This window comes from Malaclemys terrapin, chromosome 13 (assembly GCF_027887155.1).
Source record: "Malaclemys terrapin pileata isolate rMalTer1 chromosome 13, rMalTer1.hap1, whole genome shotgun sequence".
Taxonomy (NCBI): domain Eukaryota; kingdom Metazoa; phylum Chordata; order Testudines; family Emydidae; genus Malaclemys; species Malaclemys terrapin.
Genome location: NC_071517.1, coordinates 40104931 through 40124292, shown reverse-complemented (window position 1 = coordinate 40124292; position 19362 = coordinate 40104931). Strand labels below are relative to the sequence as shown.

Below are 19362 nucleotides of genomic sequence, written 5' to 3'. Positions count from 1 at the left end.
ATTCCTAGGCATGGAGAGCCAGAGACATGGTGGTAAGTGACACCTTGGGAGGCAGACAGGTAAAATGGGGACAGGATAAAACTCTCCATTGCTGGGACAGAAGCTGCTGTGTCGAGTGTGGAGGGTGACAGTGCTGGGGGAAGGAGGGAATCCCTTGGACTCACCCCATTGCCCTGAAATAGCACAGATGCTAAAACACCACATTTTACTGTCCTGGTTCCCACTTCATTAGCATCTGTTTAATTCTGGGCCATAAGGGAGAAAATGTACAAATACTAAATGCTTTTCAGCATGGCCTAGAGTAATGTGAGACTATCTGGCAATGAGACAATCCAGTCCCAAAAGGGGGAACTCAGGGACTAATGATCATTCTGCTAATCAGAGGAGGGGGGGATCAGAATAGATAAGATGCTCAGGGTGAGTTTGTCACGCTCTCTGGAGTGGTTCACAACTATGAGTGCCAACCTACGGGCAGACTGGCAGAAAACCAGGCAGACGCCCCAAGCTGGTGATGTGTTCTGTAATTAGATTTCACCAAACTAGTGACAAATGTGAACTCCTGGATCACTATCCCAGTCTTACCCTAGACTCACAGACAGCCCACTTTGACTCTCCAGTCTGTCTTGCCACCCAGACAAACTGGACTTTGCGATAAAAGGTCACTTAAACCAAAAATCACATCACATCACATTGCTCCCAGTCCCAGGAGACCAGTCACTTACCCCAGAGCAATTGGTACCCTACATCCCACACCAAAGACAACACAGGCAGCCAGTTCTATAGTAAACTAACTAAAGGTTCATTATCTAAGGAAAGGAAGTGAGAGTTATTGAGAGGTTAAAGCAGGTAAAATATATGCATAGGTGAGTCACAGTTTCTAATTCCAAAGGGTGGCAGTGATTTAATAAATTGCCAGTTTCCCAAAAGTCTTTTCAGGGTACCCACATTGTCTCTGGAGAGCTTCGCTTTCTATCTGGTACACTTCCCTGTAAGAGTCCAAACAGTCCAGAGATAAAGGATCTTTCCTTGAATCTGTACATATGGCTTCTGCTCAGACACAAAAAAAGGCTGATAGGGTCACTACCCACGTGGGCTTTTCTTCTCATGACAGAGAGTGAGGAACGCATTTTGAGTCTTTGACCTCCAATCCTCATGCACAACGCCCACTTGCTTTGAAATTAGCTCTTTTCTGTTAAAGTTCTTCATTTGCATTCCACAAGTTATCTTCCTCGTTTGACGGGTTATTTATTTACAGGAGTATACACAACGGAAATGTTTGCTACTACATTATAACAAGATATAGTTAAGTGAAAACAAATCTCATTAGTTGTCATGAAGTTTAAACACCAACTACACTCTTACACATTTCACAATCACTTTGATCTATCCTAATACACAAGTGAATTGGTCTAGGGCTCTGGTCCCTGACTGCCAGCCTCAGAGAGTTTACACCAGGAAACCTGGTGGAGGGTCACAGAGATGTGCTGGCTAATCCCAACAACAAGACCACTGTGACCAGCCCTAGTCAGGGCACTGAGGGAATTTCCCCCATATATGGAGGAGTCTCTGGTGTGCAGTATGGAGTTAGTGCCACCTGGAGCATTTTCTACACTGAGAACATCTCAGAGGTTTCTTCCCTGTGCAGATTTGCAGATGCCTGATACTCTACAATACCTTACTGGCTACACGGAGGCCAAAGCACAGTTCCCTTGAAGCAACCCAGCCTTGGGCTCCCTCCCAGACAGCCCAGTGAAATATGATGGGAATTACTGAAAATCTTGTTCATCATATAAAAAGTTCTACCAATTCCAAAGGATCGGAAACATTACCCACCAAGTTCATGAATACTTCAGTTCTTACCCAAATACACGCTTACACCCAATTCTTATTAACTAAACTAAGATTTATTAAAAAGAGAAAAGAGTGAGAGTATTGGTTAAAAGATCATTATACATACAGACATGAATAGAGTCCTTAGGGCAGTTTCACTGCAGAGATGGTGCTTTAGAATTGCAAAGAGTCCTTTTCAGAATCATTTTATCAGGTTATAGTCCTATGTCCAAATGTTTAATATCGGGGGGTCCAGCTGGACTGGAGATCTGTCTCACAACTCAAACTCCGCCCCGAATAAAGTTTAAGATCTGAGATACAAGGATCAGGTCCCAAGAATTTTTCTAGAGATTTTTGCAGCCTCTCGTCAGCAGGCAGTCCTTGGGTGAACAATAGGCTTTTGAAGTAAGTTTCTATTTCCTAAACATCGCAGGTAAATAATTACAAGGATTAACATAAGGTAATTATCCATAAAGCAGTTCATAGACAGTTAACCACAAACTTTAAAGAGGCATACAGACAATGACATTATTACACCCAAGTTTAATCTAAATGTTAATATTCCCTTTTGATCTCTGACTTAACAGAATACAGCCCTAGACAGGAACCGTTTGTTTACATTGTTAACCTCTAACAAGATAAAGGTAAACATCAACTACTACAAAAGGAACAGGAGTACTTGTGGCACCTTAGAGACGAACAAATTTATTTGAGCATAAGCTTTCGTGGGCTACAGCTCACTTCATCGGATGCATGCAGTGGAAAATACAGTAGTAAGATATATATATATACACACAGAGAACATGAAAAAATGGGTGTTACCATACACACTATAACTAGAGAAATCAGTTAATGTGAGCTATTACCAGCAGGAGAGGGGGGAAAAAACAACTTTTTTGTAGTGGTAATCAAAAGGGCCCATTTCCAGCAGTTGACAAGAAGGTGTGAGGAACTGTAGGGGGGGGAAATAAACATGGGGCAATAGTTTTACTTTGTGTAATGACCCATCCACTCCCAGTCTTTATTCAAACCTAATTTAATGGTGTCCAGTTTGCAAATTAATTCCAATTCAGCACTCTCTCGTTGGAGTCTGTTTTTGAAGTTTTGTTGTTGTAATATTGCGACTTTCAGGTCTGTAATCGAGTGACCAGGGAGGTTGGAGTGTTAGCCAACTGTTTTTTGAATGTTATAATTTTTGACGTGTGATTTGTGTCCTTTTATTCTTTTACATAGAGACTGTCCAGTTTGGCCAATGTACATGGCAGAGGGGCATTGCTGGCACATGATGGCATATATCACATTGGTAGATGTGTAGGTGAACGAGCCTCTGGTAGTGTGGCTGATGTGATTAGGTCCTATGATGGTGTCCCCTGAATAGATATGTGGACAGAGTTGGCAACGGGCTTTGTTGCAAGGATAGGTTTCTGGGTTAGTGTTTCTGTTGTGTGGTGTGTGCTTGCTGGTGAGTATTTGCTTCAGGTTTGGGGGCTGTCTGTAAGCAAGGACTGGCCTGTCTCCCAAGATCTGTGAGAGTGATGGATCGTCCTTCAGGATAGGTTGTAGATCCTTGATGATGCGCTGGAGAGGTTTTAGTTGGGGGCTGAAGGTGACAGCTAGTGGCTTTCTGTTACTTTCTTTGTTGGGCCTGTCCTGTAGTAGGTGACTTCTGGGTACTCTTCTGGCTCTGTCAATCTGTTTCTTCACTTCAGCAGGTGGGTATTGTAGTTATAAGAACGCTTGATAGAGATCTTGTAGGTGTTTGTCTCTGTCTGAGAGGTTGGAGCAAATGTGAGTGTATCGTAGAGCTTGGCATGTAGGTAAGTATAGCGGTCAGTAGGTTTCTGGTATAGGGTGGTGTTTCTGTGACCATCGCTTATTTGCACTGTAGTGTCCAGGAAGTGGATCTCTTGTGTGGACTGGTCCAGGCTGCGGTTGATGGTGGGGTGGAAATTGTTGAAATCATGGTGGAATTCCTCAAGGGCTTCTTTTCCATGGGTCCAGATGATGAAGATGACATCAAAGTAGCACAAGTAGAGTAGGGGTGTTAGGGGATGAGAGCTGAGGAAGCGTTGTTCTAAGTCAGCCATAAAAATGTTGGCATACTGTGGGGCCATTCAGGTACCCATAGCAGTGCCGCTGACTTGAAGGTATACATTGTCCCCAAATGTGAAATAGTTGTGGGTGAGGACAAAGTCACAAAGTTCAGCCACCAGATTTGCCGTGACATTATCGGGGATACTGTTCCTGATGGCTTGTAGTCCATCTTTGTGTGAAATGTTGGTGTAGAGGGCTTCTACATCCATAGTGGCCAGGATGGTGTTTTCAGGAAGATCACCAATTGATTGTAGTTTCCTCAGGAAGTCAGTGGTGTCCCGAAGATAGCTAGGAGTGCTGGTAGTGTAGGACCTGAGGAGGGAGTCTACATAGCCAGACAATCCTGCTGTCAGGGTGCCAATGCCTGAGATGATGGGGCGTCCAGGATTTCTAGGTTTATGGATCTTGGGTAGCAGATAGAATACTCCTACTCGGAATCCTAGGGGTGTGTCTGTGCAGATTTGCTCTTGTGCTTTTTCAGGGAGTTTCTTGAGCAGATGGTGTAGTTTCTTTTGGTAACCCTCAATGGGATCAGAGGGTAATGGCTTGCAGAATGTGGTGTTGGAGAGCTGCCTAGCTCTACTACTATACTACAGTTACCATCTTCTTCCAGGTCTTTAACAATAAAAGTTTAAATTTCAAAGTTCTAGTCTATCTAATGTGGAATGGCCCTAATTACCATTTAAACACTTTTCAAACATGTCTCTAAAAGTTGAATATGGGTCAATTATTCTGCAAGTTTCTTAACCCTTTCGGGCCATGTGTCACAGAAGTTTAGATCCTGTGTGGATTCTCCCATGTTTAATGAGGTGTGATCTCTGTGTGAAACTTTTCCCACAGTCCAAGCACTTATGGGGTCTCTCTCCTGTGTGGATTGCCTGATGTCTAACAAGGGCTGATCTGTTTGTGAAATTTTTCTGACAATCCAAGCAATTATGGGGTCTCTCACCTGTGTGGATCCTCTGATGTGTTATAAGAGATGATCTCTGTGTGAAACTTTTCCCACAGTGTAAGCACTTATGGGGTCTCTCTCCTGTGTGGACTGTCTGATGTTTAATAAGGTCTGACCTCCGTATGAAACTCTTTCCACAGTCCAAGCACTTATGGGGTCTCTCTCCTCTGTGGATAGCCAGATGTTTAACAAGGTCTGACCTCCATACAAAACTTTTTACACAATCTAAGCACTTATGGGGGCTCTCTCCTGTGTGGATTGCCTGATGTTTAACAAGGGCCAATATATTTCTGAAACTTTTTCCACAGTCCAAGCACTTATGGGGTCTGTCTCCTGTGTGGATTACCTGATGTTTAACAAGGTCTGACCTCTGTATGAAACTTTTCCCACAGTCCAAGCACTTATGGGGTCTCTCTCCTGTGTGGATTGCCTGATGTTTAACAAGGTCTGACCTACGTATGAAACTTTTCTCACAGTCCGAGCACTTATGGGGTCTCTCTCCTGTATGGATTGCCTGATGTTTAACAAGATCTGACCGCCTTATGAAACTTTTCCCACAGTCCACGCACTTATGGTGTCTCTCACCTTTGTGGAATGCTTGATGTTTAACAAGGTCTGACCTCCATATGAAACTTTTTCCACAATCTAAGCACTTATGGTTTCTCTCTCCTGTGTGGATTGCCTGATGTTTATAAAGGGCTGATCTGTCTCTGAAACTTTTTCCACAGTCTAAGCACTTAAGGGGTCTCTCTCCTGTGTGGATTGCCTGATGTTTAACAAGGTCTGACCTCTTTATAAAACTTTTCTCACAGTCCAAGCACTTATGGGGTCTCTCTCCTGTGTGGACTGCCTGATGTTTAACAAGGTCTGACCTCTGTATGAAACTTTTCTCACAGTCCAAGCACTTATAGGGTCTCTCTCCTGTATGGATTGCCTGATGTTTAACAAGGTCTGACCTCTGTATGAAACTTTTTCCACAGTCTAAGCACTTATGGGGTCTCTCTCCTGTGTGGACTGCCTGATGTTTTACAAGGTCTGACCTACGTATGAAACTTTTCTCACAGTCTGAGCACTTATAGGGTCTCTCTCCTGTGTGGATTCCCTGATGTTTAACAAGGTCTGACCGTCTTATGAAACATTTCCCACAGTCCACGCACTTATGGTGTCTCTCACCTGTGTGGATTGCCTGATGTTTAACAAGGTCTGACCTCCATATGAAACTTTTTCCACAATCTAAGCACTTATGGTTTCTCTCTCCTGTGTGGATTGCCTGATGTTTATAAAGGGCTGATCTGTCTCTGAAACTTTTTCCACAGTCTAAGCACTTAAGGGGTCTCTCTCCTGTGTGGATTGCCTGATGTTTAACAAGGTCTGACCTCTGTATGAAACTTTTCTCACAGTCCAAGCACTTATGGGGTCTCTCTCCTGTGTGGATTGCCTGATGTTTAACAAGGTCTGACCTACGTATAAAACTTTTCTCACAGTCCAAGCACTTATAGGGTCTCTCTCCTATATGGATTGCCTGATGATTAACAAGGTCTGACCTCTGTATGAAACTTTTCTCACAGTCCGAGCACTTATAGGGTCTCTCTCCTGTGTGGATTGCCTGATGTTTAACAAGGTCTGACCTCTGTATGAAACTTTTCCCACAGTCCACGCACTTATGGTGTCTCTCACCTGTGTGGAATGCTTGATGTTTAACAAGGGATGACCTCCATATGAAACTTTTTCCACAATCTAAGCACTTATGGTTTCTCTCTCCTGTGTGGATTGCCTGATGTTTAAAAAGGGCTGATCTGTCTCTGAAACTTTTTCCACAGTCTAAGCACTTAAGGGGTCTCTCTCCTGTGTGGATTGCCTGATGTTTAAGAAGGTCTGACCTCTGTATGAAACTTTTCTCACAGTCCAAGCACTTATAGGGTCTCTCTCCTGTATGGATTGCCTGATGTTTATAAAGGGCTGATCTGTCTCTGAAACTTTTTCCACAGTCTAAGCACTTATGGGGTCTCTCTCCTGTGTGGATTGCCTGATGTTTAACAAGGTCTGACCTCTGTATGAAACTTTTCCCACAGTCCACGCACTTATGGTGTCTCTCACCTGTGTGGAATGCCTGATGTTTAAAAAGGGCTGATCTCCATGTGAAACTTTTCCCACAGTCCAAGCACTTATAGGGTCTCTCTCCTGTGTGGATTCCCTGATGTTTAACAAGGTCTGACCTCTGTATGAAACTTTTTCCACAGTCTAAGCACTTAAGGGGTCTCTCTCCTGTGTGGATTGCCTGATGTTTAACAAGGTCTGACCTCTGTATGAAACTTTTCTCACAGTCCAAGCACTTATAGGGTCTCTCTCCTGTATGGATTGCCTGATGTTTAACAAGGTCTGACTTCTGTATGAAACTTTTTCCACAGTCTAAGCACTTATGGGGTCTCTCTCCTGTGTGGATTGCCTGATGTTTAACAAGGTCTGACCTACGTATGAAACTTTTCTCACAGTCCGAGCACTTATAGGGTCTCTCTCCTGTGTGGATTGCCTGATGTTTAACAAGGTCTGACCTCTGTATGAAACTTTTCCCACAGTCCACGCACTTATGGTGTCTCTCACCTGTGTGGAATGCCTGATGTTTAAAAAGGGCTGATCTCCATGTGAAACTTTTCCCACAGTCCAAGCACTTATAGGGTCTCTCTCCTGTGTGGATTCCCTGATGTTTAACAAGGTCTGACCTCTGTATGAAACTTTTTCCACAGTCTAAGCATTTATGGGGTCTCTCTCGTATTTGGCTTATCTTGTGTGTAATTAGTGCTGATTTCCAATTCAAACATTTCCTGCACTCAAGGGACTCATTGGGTTTCTCTCCTGAATGGCCTCTCCTATGGTTATTGAGGTCTGAGCGGTTATTGAAGCTTTCTCCACAGTCCAAGCACTGAAGGGGTTTCTGACCAGTATGGATTGTCTGATGTGTCACAAGGTGTGATCTCAAAATGAATCCTTTCCCACATTCGAGGCACTGATAGGATTTTTCTTCCTTGGGATTTGTCTGCTGGGCTGTGGGATCCTTGTCTCCTGCCCAACATTGAATGGATTCATCCACTTTCTTCTTTGGGTGTTTTCCCAGCAGCCTCTCTGACCTGTGCCAATTTCCCCAGGCTTTTCCCTCTTCCAAGCACTGGAAAAAATTCCCTTCAGCTCTTCGCACAAAGGTCCCCTGTGGTTCCACTTCCCCAGGAACATGCTCATGATGATTCCCCTCCTCATTCTCACTCACTCTGTCATCACCTGCTGGGAGAGAGACAATCCAGACAGGAGTCATTGTGTTGGGGAGAAAGAGGAATAGCACAGAGCGAAAACCCAACATGCTAATGCTGTGAAGACTGAGTAATTGGATTCTGCCTCCACTTCCCACCCAAACACTCAGAGGGATAGAAAGATGGGAAGGAAACTCCTGCAGCTAACAGGACGGGTGGAAAGCTGTGAGTGATATCTACTGACTCCAGCTCTGTTCTGCTGACTCCAGCCCTGCTCTGGCTGAGATGAGGAAGAACTGAGGGCTTTTACTCATACCACAATTTTGGGATTCTCAACTTTTTCCTTCATTAGCAAGATGGTTTCTATGTGAGTCCTCACCTGCGTGGGTGCCTCTCGAGATCTCTCTTTCCTCTGAGGCCTGGAGATCGGGCACCCACGGTTCTTCGCCTCGTTCCAGTCGGGCGATCAGCTCAGGTTTGGAAATGGGAAATCCTGTGCAGGAGTGAAATCAGACCAGATCAGGGTAAATGGAGTATCAAGAAAGTGTCTGTCATAAAGGGCATTCCATGTCCCGGTGCTATGCTGGGAGAATCTGGAATCCAAGAGGACGGGAACATGGTCAATGAGCCCCCTTGAAGGAGGGAGAAGTCTGGGGAGGTGGGGAGAATTGTTACACCCTCACTAGCAGTTCCCAGGATCTGTGCACTTTGAGGGCTTTGCTGATGCACACACAGCTCTAGAGTTAAACCCCTGCCTATTTCTAAAACCTGCAGAGCCCTCCCTTTGGCTGGAGTAATTCCCAAGGAGGCAGATGAGAATGAGAAACAATATAGATGGGACAATACGTGGCTTCTCCCCCTTGAAAGCTGGAGGGGTGGGGATGGTTTAGCACGTCCATTAGGTTTGACACCTGTATCCCATTGGTGAGGGTATGGAGATGCACATCTCTCTCACACGGCAGCTGTGGATTATAGAACCCATTCGCCTCCAATCTATCTGACCTGGGAAGAACCTGACCAGATTCAGCAATGCAGGCCCTACACTTTCTAATAACTGAGGAGATGGGAATCCCTTACCCAGCGAGGTCACAGTCTCATAGTTCTCCTGCATGACATCCCTGTAGAGGGCTCTCTGAGCGGGGTCCAGAAGAGCTCCCTGCCCCTTCGTGAAATACACAGCCACCTCCTCGAAGGTCACCGGCATCTGAAACAACAAGAGTCCCCCACTCAGCACCTGCTGCCCCAGCCACAATCGCACTAGTCATGGGAAAGGAAGAAAGAAAAAATAAAATAATCTTGGAAGCTCTGGGAGGACCAGAGTAGCAGAATTCCTCTCCCACCCTGCTCAGAGCAGCCAGGGGGCTTCAGGGGGTGGGGAGAAAGTGAGAGCTCCTTGGCTTCCCAGCAGACGGAGCAGGGGCCAGGGTCTTCTCATTTCCCACACGCCTGCCAGCCACAGGCTGACACAGGAAGCAGAGCTCTGAGCTGGGGACAGGGACAGGAACCCCAACAGCTTCCCTTCGTATTTCACAGCAGCCTCTAGCCAGTGAATTCAGGCTCCAGCACTGGGAGTCTTGAAAATGTTCCCGGCCCTGACCACGGGGGTTGTGTCCTGTTTGAGAAATGGCGGCATGTCCCCCCTTCCTCCCCGTCAATGGCCCTGCTTCATCCTGTGTCTTTCCTGCCCCTACCCCTCTACAACATGCTCCCCACAGCTCCCTGAAAATCCCCTACCTGTGCTGGCTCCATCACAGCCATTTCCCTTCCCTGTGCCCTGGAAGATGGGATGATCTGGAGCGAAATCTGGACGTGATTCCTCAGCCTGTCAGGGCGAGAGGGACGATGGGGGAGGTTACAGAAGCGACTTGAGTCCATGTCACACCCCAATTCCCCCCAGGCTCTCTCCCTGCAGACAGATGCTCTGAACTCTGCCATGCTGCCAGGTCAGGCCCCTCCCAGCAGAACTAAACCCACCGGGGACACTTTTAAACCCTCCCAGTAACAGCATCTCTGCGCCAAATGCTAGAAAAAGAGCAGAATCCAAAGAGCCACTTTGGGGGGCTCCCCATGATATTATCGTGTAACCCCCTCTAGCTACCCCCCTTCTCCCCAGGTAGTGTGGGGTTCAGCAGAGTGACAGACCTGCGGGTGGCTATCTTACAACAGAAAAACTTCAAAAACAGACTCCAACGAGAGACTGCTGAGCTGGAATTGATATGCAAACTAGACACAATCAACTCAGGATTGAATAAGGACTGGGAATGGCTGAGCCATTATAAACATTGACTCTATCTCCCCTTGTAAGTATTCTCACACTTCTTCTCAAACTGTCTGTACTGGGCTAGCTTGATTATCACTTCAAAAGTTTTTTTTCTCTTACTTAATTGGCCTCTCAGAGTTGGTAAGACAACTCCCACTTGTTTATGCTCTCTGTATGTGTGTATATATATCTCCTCAATATTTATTCCACTCTGTATGCATCCGAAGAAGTGGGCTGTAGTCCACGAAAGCTTATGCTCTAATAAATTTGTTAGTCTCTAAGGTGCCACAAGTACTCCTGTTCTTTTTACGGATACAGACTAACACGGCTGCTACTCTGAAACCTGAAAATATAGCTACTGCTGAGTGAGCTTTGGCACCTAGAGGGTTCAACAGGAGTTTTGTATGTCTCTGTGGATCCTAAACTGGGATTTAGGCTCCTAATCCCAGATTTATGTGCCTAGCCTGGACTTTGGGTGTCTGTGAGCCATTGTGAATCCAGCCCTCAGTCTCTGTAATGTGGCCATACGTAGCAGAAGCACCTGGGTTCATTGGATGTGAAGAACGTCAAGATCTCCTTCCTTTTACAACACTACAGTCAGTGTTGTCAGCAAACCCTTCCCACACAGCAGCCACAAACATGCTCTTGCGCCGAGCAGCCCACTGATATCCCAGGGTGTGACGAAGGGGGAATGTTTTTAATGTTTTCTCGGAATACTGTGTGTGTGCCTCAGTTTTCCCAATGTGTTCCTCAAGCATCGAGCTGGTGGGATACAGGTGTGTGATCATTGCGGAGACCCCTAGAGGGCAGGGGTGACTGCAGACTGGCTGCCTGGGCACAGAGAATGGCTGAACACTCTGTATCCTGGTTAGTGGTGGCAAGAGCCATCCTCTGCAAGGAGCCAGGCAAAGGTGTTGGAGAACAAAGAGAGAGGGGGAGGCCAGGTGACCTGTTTGCCCAGGAAAGGGACAAAGCAAGGAGAAGGGCAGCTGGGCATGACTGAGGATGGGGGGCTGGAAGCAGGTCAGTCTCTTGGTTTGGGACTCGGTGGGGAGAGCCCAGGGCTCTGGATCCCGCCCAAGATGGACTTTGCTAAAAGCTCCTGATTTCTGTGCTAACAAGTTCTGCTCTATTCTGTGTTCCTAACGACTAACAAACCCTTCTGTTTTCCAAGCTGGCTGAGAGTCACTGCTGACTGCGGAGCTGGGGTGCACGGTCCCGTTGAGGGGCGTGTAAGGCATCCCCAGGTGTGTCATCCAGATGGACTCCCTGCGGGGAGCTCACGGTGTGAATAGGGGTGCTGCACACTCCAATGTCAGACCCAGGAGGTGCTGAAGCTGAGGAGGCTTCTTGCCCAGTGGTGGAGACACTGAACTAGAGTCCTGCCTGGCTTCCTTCAGAGCAGTGACTCCGTGACACACAGCTGACAAACACAAATCTCCCGTCCAAGCTTTGACTGTCTCAGCTATCAGGTGAATAAAAAGGGAGCGGCCTGCCAGGTGGTTTGTCTCCAAAACTTCCTATACAGCTTTGGAAACAAATACAGAGCATGTATAGTAACTACAGCCACAGCCTATTTCTGGATGCTTTTGATGTTTTATGTGAGCTGAGAATACTCTTGCTATGTCTGTCAGGGTGCATCCTCACACCTAGCGCAGCCACAGACTCATCGATCTAACCATCCTCATGTAAGACAGGGGTAACAGACAATGCTGTCTAAGTTACATTTTCCTGGCAGTGCCTAGTTAGTAAGAGATAAACTTTGCATAGCATGTGGTGAGCAAGCATCTAAAGGCTGAGATCAAAGAAGAATCTTTATATTTGAAAGCACCAAAACTGTGAATCAATTGGTTCATTCTCATGGGACAAGAGTGCCCCCACTTTGTCTAAGTTGCTTATAAAGGGGATCCCTGCATAGCAGGATCTACCATCACTATCTGGCCTTTATTCTGCTGCTCAGGACAGATGTCCTAACCTGCGCAGGGCAGGGAGAAGGAGCCAGATCACTTTAAATTTCAACCTTAACCCATTTATTGAAATGTTGTAAGGACAAAACTGTGAAATATCGTAATGGTGTTTCTACCCAGGGCAACACTCAGGAAAGGTGAGATGAGGGTCTCACTGCTTCACTCCTCCTCTTTGGACTTGAGAAATCTAATGTGGGTTACACCGGGATGATACAAAACTTTAAAAATGTTTAAGACAGATCAAAGGTCTGATAATTATTAGAATTTTGGGGGAAGGTCTCCTGCACTTGTCTGTGGTTACCCTGACTGCTAATGTCAAAATTAAGGCCACCTTAATTCTGAATGAGAGCGTCCACACAGGGGTTTGAGCTGCTGGGATTTATGTGCATTAACTACAGACCTTTAGTGTCAGACCATCGCAGACAAGCCCTCAAAGAGTAAAGGGAATAAGGGAAATTAAAGCGAGGGGTGGAATCTCCTGCTAATTCCTTTAGTTTTAAATGCTTCAACTGGTTTTCCATGATGCCCTCACAAACGGGTGCAGACATTCAGACGCAGCACCTGGCAAAGGAACAGGGGTAGTAGCCACACAATCAGTATCAGAGTTTTCAGCCCATGAACAATAATGGGTCATTTAACATCCGAGTCAGCAGTATAGTCTGTGTCTATAAGACAATGGGTGTTTATACCAAGGGGTAACTAATCTGCATTAGCTATCCCAGTGTGAAAACATAAAGGACTTAAGACACTTTCCTTTCACCAAAATGTAAACTAGGTGAAGTCAGCACTGCATCCTCCTGCCTGACCAATGCAAAGGAGAAACAGAACAGTTCATTTTAAAAAAATCTTTGACTTTGGCCGTACAAATCAGTACATGTGTCAGAATGAAGAACATCCCTGAAATGTATCACAACAAAAAACGTAGCATCCATAAAAGGCTGTGAACTTAAAATAGGCCATTAGAAGTATAAGAAAATGCAATAGAAAATCAACATCAATGCATACAATAAATCACATCATAAAAAAGTAAAATGTGCATTTCAGTGTGTGCAGAATGGGGGGTTACTTACAGAAAAAAGGTTTTTAAATCAACTGTCAACTGCAAGTGGTGGTGGGGAATCACATGTTCTGGGAAGTGCAAAATGGCATCGCATGTTACAGGATTGTACAGCCATTCTAGGTATATGGACCCTTTGGAAGGGGTAGCAGCAAAAGTATGAAGTGAGGGCGCTCTTAAGGCTGAGACAGAAAAAGATAAATAAAAGAAAAAGAAACTTTATTTTTTTATTTAAATTCTAGACTTTTGGGTGCATAACTCATGGGGTTTGAATTCTTGGGGTTGTATATCTATGCTTTGTAAAAATATACCCTAGAAATTTCCTTTTTAGAAGCAATTCACACAAGACACTCTAAGGCCCCTAGGGACAGATTTTTAAAAGGATTTTGGCCACTAGTGGCATATTACAAAGTATCTAGGTGCCTTGAACCTTGAAACTTCTGGCCGTTAGTGAATATTTGGGAACCAAGTTCTATACACAAATGGGATATGGGATAAAGCACTAGGGTGCTGGACAGAGAGACAAAGTCATTGGCTAAGGTAAGCCCCATTGGTGGATCAAAGGAAGTTGAAGGAGTTTTGAGACCAGCCCATGAAATCAGTCAGCACTGAACTCAAATTACAATAGTGCAATAGAAACAAAAAATGTTACAGTGTCACCCTGAGATGTGATTGCCAAGCTACTAGCAACTGTTAATATTTCCCATGATTATTTGCTATTAAGAATATGAATTCCATGGCACGACCTCCACTTGCACAACATTAATGAAGTTTAGGATGAAGAGCTCAGAGTAATAAAAATAATATTTTAAAGGTAAATAATTTAAACGTGTGAAACTCCATAGACTGGTTTACAAGGGGAATCAAACACAAGGGAATAGGCACATTTATGAAGCACTGGGGGGGGGGGGGCGTCTGTAAATATTAAACTGGATCAAGTCTCCTTTAGCAGCTCAGTAGCATCTTATACAGGAGAGGGGCCCTGTCCAGACTCTGCGATGCACTGGGCCTTTAAGGACACGGCCTTGGGAAATGGGAGCTGAGATCCTGCCAAAGCAGGGAGGAAAAGCCCCTCTGGCCTCCCTCCCTTTTTGCAACCACTGCAGCTGGCTCACTCCATGGGGGCGGGGAGCTTTTATTCCTCTTCCCCTCCCATTACTCGGTTATCTCCTCTGCCCTGTCTGGCCGTGCCTGTACCCCGGCTCTCACTCCGATCTGCCTCCCCCGCCACCTGTGTCTGTCCCAGCCCCAGCACGGCCCGGGCTCCCCCCGCCCCGCACACACCGGGAACTGGCGGCAGCTTTCCCGGGCCCAGGGCGGGAATCGCAGCCAGCTCCGCTGGGAGCAGCCTGGGGCCAAACCCCCCCCTGCAGCCCGGGGGTGACGGGGACACCGCTCCCCAGGGTCTCTTACCTTCCCTCCGAGCGGGGCCCCCTGGGGCAGGGGCCGGGCCGGGAAGGGGCCTGGCCGGGCTGGGGGCTCTGCCCTGGGAGAGGCTCCTGGGGAGCAGCGGGAAGGGCCCTGCTGGAGATTCCCCTCTCCCGGCTGCAGCCCGGGCTCCGGGCTCCCAGCACCAGCCGCCGGGGCTCGGGGATCTCGCCAGGAGCCTGGAGCCAGAGTCCCCGCAGCGGCTGCGAGTCACTTCGTGCTGCCGGGCCTGAGCCCAGCGATCGCTCCCCCCAGAGCCGCCTCCCAGCTGCTCCTGGGTCCTAGCGATCAACCCACCGCGCTGCAGCATCTCTGTGTCCGGCTCCTGTTCCGCTCACAGGCTCTAAGGTCAGCAGGGACCATCATGGGTTAGATAATGGAGATATCCCATCTCCTAGAACTGGAAGGGACCTTGAAAGGTCATCGAGTCCAGCCCCCTGCCTTCACTAGCAGGACCAAGTACTGATTTTGCCCCAGATCCCCAAGTGGTCCCCTCAAGGATTGAGCTCACAACCCTGGGTTTAGCAGGCCAATGCTCAAACTACTGAGCTATCCCTCCCCCCTATTCTCACGACCAAATTTTTGGTGACCTCAGAGTGCAGCCAGCAACTCTCGCTGGTGGCTGCTCAGACACTTTCCCCTAAAATACTTAATTAACTTAGCAAAAACCAGAAGATGTGCACATAGGCAGTGACTGGCAACGTATCTGTACACAGACACAACTGTCCACAATAAAAATGTTGAGTTCCATGGGGGTCCCCGCAAGCAGCTCCCCGGCCCTGCTGGCGGAGGTGCAGCCAGGCAGCTCTGCACGCTGCCTCCGTTCCCCCTCCCCAAGTGCTGGCTCTGCGGCTCTGAGCCCTGCGGATGGGGCAGCACGAGTAGGAGCCCGAGGGGGGCCATGCCGCTGCTTCCGGGAACTGCTTGAGGAAAGTGCTGCACGGAGCCTGAACACGCCTCCCGTTCCCCACACTCCTGCCCCAGCCCTGATCCCCCTCCTGCACTTCAAACCCCTTGGTCCCAGCCCAGAGCACCCTCCTGCACCCCAAACCCCTCATCCCCAGCTCCACACCACAGCCTGAACCCCCAGTCAGAGCCCTCACCCACATCCCAACCCCCTGCTCCAGCCCAGAGCCCCATCCCACACCCTGAACCCCTCATTTCTGGCCCCACCCCAGAACCTGCACCCACAGCCCGTACACCCTCCCACACCCAACCCCCTGCCTCAGCCCGGAGCCCCCTCCAATGTCCATCACTAAGTCTAGTAATTTTGTCAAGTGTCCATTGTGCAACATGGTGGTGCTGACCCCTGCACAGAGGTAAACGGGGGAATGGTCCCACTATTGTGGGGAACTTTCCTGGCTTTTACATCCCACCCCAGGTGGAATCCAATAGCAGAAGGACCTAAGTCCTCGCTCCCACTCCCTTCACCCAGGGGCCTGTCGGACCTCGAGGACTCCCCATCCACTCTGGTCCCCATAACCCTGACAAGGCTGGGCTAAGGATTCCTGAGGGGGCTTCACCCCCAATATTGTTGTAATCCCTCAAGACAGGGGTGAGAGTGTCCCCACTGCGGGGTACTCTCTTCACTCTGGCTGCTTTCCTGACATCTTCACTGACCATTGCATAGAGTTCAGAACAAATACAATTCATTAAACATCAAGTACTAAAAAAAAATTCAGAAAAAAATGGAAAAGGTGAAAGGAAAACACATCACCCCACTCTGTGGGCACGGGGGGGAACCACAAACAGCGTCTCTGAGATGTCAGGGCAGTTCACAGACTGTTCCTCACATGTCCCAGGCCTCCTGCCCAGGCCCTGATTGTGCTGCAGGGATGCTGCGGGTCAGACATGTGCACTGACAGTGGCCACATGCCTTCAGACTCTAGGTGCAGGACCTTTCTTGCCAGCATCAGTCTCCTCCTGTCGGGGTTATGCTCCCCCTCCAAGTCTGGCCTGCAAGGATCCTTGGCTGGGGGCATCTCCCTGCACCGAGCCTTCTGCCCAGGGTCCCCCTTGCTCTCCCCAGCTGCTCACAGCTCCCGGCTCTGGACTGCTCCAGCCCCAGCTCCCCTCTGCCTCAGCACTGCTGCTGCTCTGCCTCCAGCCCAGCTCCCTGGGCTGCGCCTCTCTGCTTCTGGCTACTGCTGCTCTGCCTCCAGCCCAGCTCAGGCTGCTGCTCTCCCCTTAGCTCTGCCCTTCTCTGGCAGGCAGCTCCAGCTCACACAGAGGACGGGCTCCTGACTCTCTCATTGGCTTGCCTGTCCTGTCAACGAGGCTGACCTAGAGCATTAGCCTCTCCCCATTGGCCCTGGGGACTAGTCTCAGGGCCTTGATTTCTCATTGACCCTTCCCCTGGCTTTTGGTCTTGGGAGAGGGCCAATGAAAAAACTCCACTAAGTTTCAGTAAGGGCCAACAATCCCCTTACCCAGATACCCATCAGAATCATTGCAATGTATTTATTGCTAGCTAGTAACTCTGCCACTGTGAAAGTGATATTTGTTTGTTTGTTAATATTTTTCATAGCCTCTCAGCTAGCTACATGGGTTCCCAACTTGGTAATTTAAAAAAAACCAGACACTCCAGCAGGAGGGCCAGAACCTCCCCTGCCCCGCCTCTTCCCCTGAGTCCCCACACCTGCCCTGCCTCTTCCCCCCAAGGCTCCTCCCTCATCCACTCCTCTTCCTCCCTCCCTGCCCAGGTCAGGAGTAACTTGCCTGTGGAGCCGGGGCTGGGAGATGCAGCTGCCCAAATGCAGGTAGGAGGCAGCCCTGGCTGAGTAGGGGCTGGTGTGGGTGATGACCCAGTGCCTTCCTGCCTGCAGTAACTAGACTTTGGGTGTCCGTCAGTAGACCTGACCGGACAATGTCAGGTTCCCTTTTTGACTGGACTTTCTGGTCAAAAACCGGGCACTTGGCTACCCCATCATCAGCACCCAATGTGCAATAAGTGCTGGGAATATGTCGGGGACAACTTCTACTTTCTTATGGTGGGGGAAGTAACCATGGGACAGCCGGGTTAGACTCAGTTCTGACCAGCAGGGAGGAATTTGTTGGTCTAGATGAAATTACTAGAAGGTGGGTGCACAACTGGTTGAAAGACTGTACTCCAAATAGTTATCAATGGTCTGGTGTCAACCTGGGAGGGAAATGATGGAGGGGGGGAGCCCCAAGTGGCTTTCCCACACTCCCAGCAGGGAACGGGGAGGTGAAAAGCCCCAGGTGGCTTCCCCTGCTCTTTATGGAGAAGAGGGAGTGATGGGGGGGCAGCCCACCAAGAGCCTGTGGGGTATCTAGGCTCCAGGGAGGGAGCCATAGGCACCAACTCCGTGGGTGCTCTGGGGCTGGAGAACCCACAGGGAAAAATTATCAGGTGCTCCGCACCCACCGGCAGCCAAGCCCCCCTCTCCTCGCCTCCTTCTCCTCACCCCAGCGCGCCACATCCCAGCTCCTCCGCATCCCGCCCCTCACCGCCTAGCAGGTGGCATTTAGGACTTTCCGGGAGGTGTGCTCAGGGGAGGAGGTGGAGAAGAGGCAGGGCGGGTGGGGATCTGGGGGAAGGGTGTGGAATTGGAGCAGGGCTGGGGTGGGAAAAGGTAACTGACACTGATCTCACCTCGTGAGTACCACCCCGCACCACCCTCCAGCACCCACAACTGTACCCCTCCAGACTCCCATCCCTCATTGGTGTCCTCTTTTTGGGCACCTGGAATATGGTCACCCTAGTAACAAACATACAGTAAAATCTCACCATTCTACATTCACTGGTGTTACATACATTTTGATGGCATAATATTCAGCAGATCATGAGTTTTCCAATGATCCCTCACCAGGCACACTTTGTACACTATATATCAGAACCATAAGCAAGTGGGAAACAGGGCGTTAGTCACAAGAGGGATCAGTGTGGGGTGAGTGGAGCAAAGAGATTTTCTGACATCACAACACAGGACACTGCGGTAGATGGGGAGGGGGTGATCAGCTGGGCTTTCAGGTTCCTCATTTCCCTCTGGCCTCAATGATGGGGGTCGGCCTGGCTTCCGGCTGCCCAGGTCTGTTGACATCCCCGGCTCCTTTCTTGCCTGAGCCCAACCTCGGCATCTCAGCAATAGGGAGATGCTGTCCCCTCCCCCTATTATTTTTTTGGGTGTCGTTCATGGTCGTTTTGATTTCAGGGGCAGCTTCATACGACACTCACAGGCCAAGTCTAGTTGCTCTCTGGCTCTAATGCAGTGAGTTCTCAGTTCTCAGCCTCAGTCACCTGGCTTTGAGGAGCAAACCCAGCAGTTTCCCAGCTCTGTTCCCCCACCCCCTCTTTCTCCCCTTCAAACGTACCTCACATCACTGCAGGGATCAGGCAATAACTTCATTCCTCCATCTCTCGCACTGTGAATCTAGCTCGCACCATCAGTGGTTGTGCTGAGAGATACTGATCACTGTCATTGTTCAAACCACAGAAAAAAAATCTCATGATAAAGATTAAAATAACAAAATCTAAAAAAGGACTATTTTGGCAAATGATCATTTGTCTC

The 19362-nt window shown here is 48.4% G+C and overlaps 2 protein-coding genes across 2 annotated transcripts in view; one reads left to right on the top strand and one right to left on the bottom strand.

The window, feature by feature from the left end:
• The window catches only part of LOC128847462 (zinc finger protein 345-like), a 430467-nt gene that overhangs the window by 135153 nt on the left and 275952 nt on the right, over positions 1 to 19362 (top strand). The window lies entirely within an intron of this gene.
• Positions 1883 to 14898, bottom strand: LOC128847445 (zinc finger protein 850-like). The gene is made up of 5 exons (XM_054046845.1): positions 14816 to 14898; positions 9853 to 9940; positions 9196 to 9322; positions 8498 to 8611; positions 1883 to 8149 (listed from the first exon to the last, which is right to left on the bottom strand). Exons 2-5 carry the CDS (start codon positions 9874 to 9876, stop codon positions 4689 to 4691), a joined length of 3726 nt encoding a protein of 1241 aa, XP_053902820.1. The 5' UTR covers positions 9877 to 9940; positions 14816 to 14898; the 3' UTR covers positions 1883 to 4688.

Coding starts and splice junctions, on each gene's coding strand:
- LOC128847445 (XM_054046845.1), bottom strand. CDS start 9,876: ATGGCTGTGATGGAGCCAGCACAG. Junction 9,323..9,852: donor CTGTGATGGAGCCAGCACAG/GTAGGGGATTTT, acceptor TTGTTGTTTCAG/ATGCCGGTGACCTTCGAGGA. Junction 8,612..9,195: donor TGAGACTGTGACCTCGCTGG/GTAAGGGATTCC, acceptor ACTCCTGCACAG/GATTTCCCATTTCCAAACCT.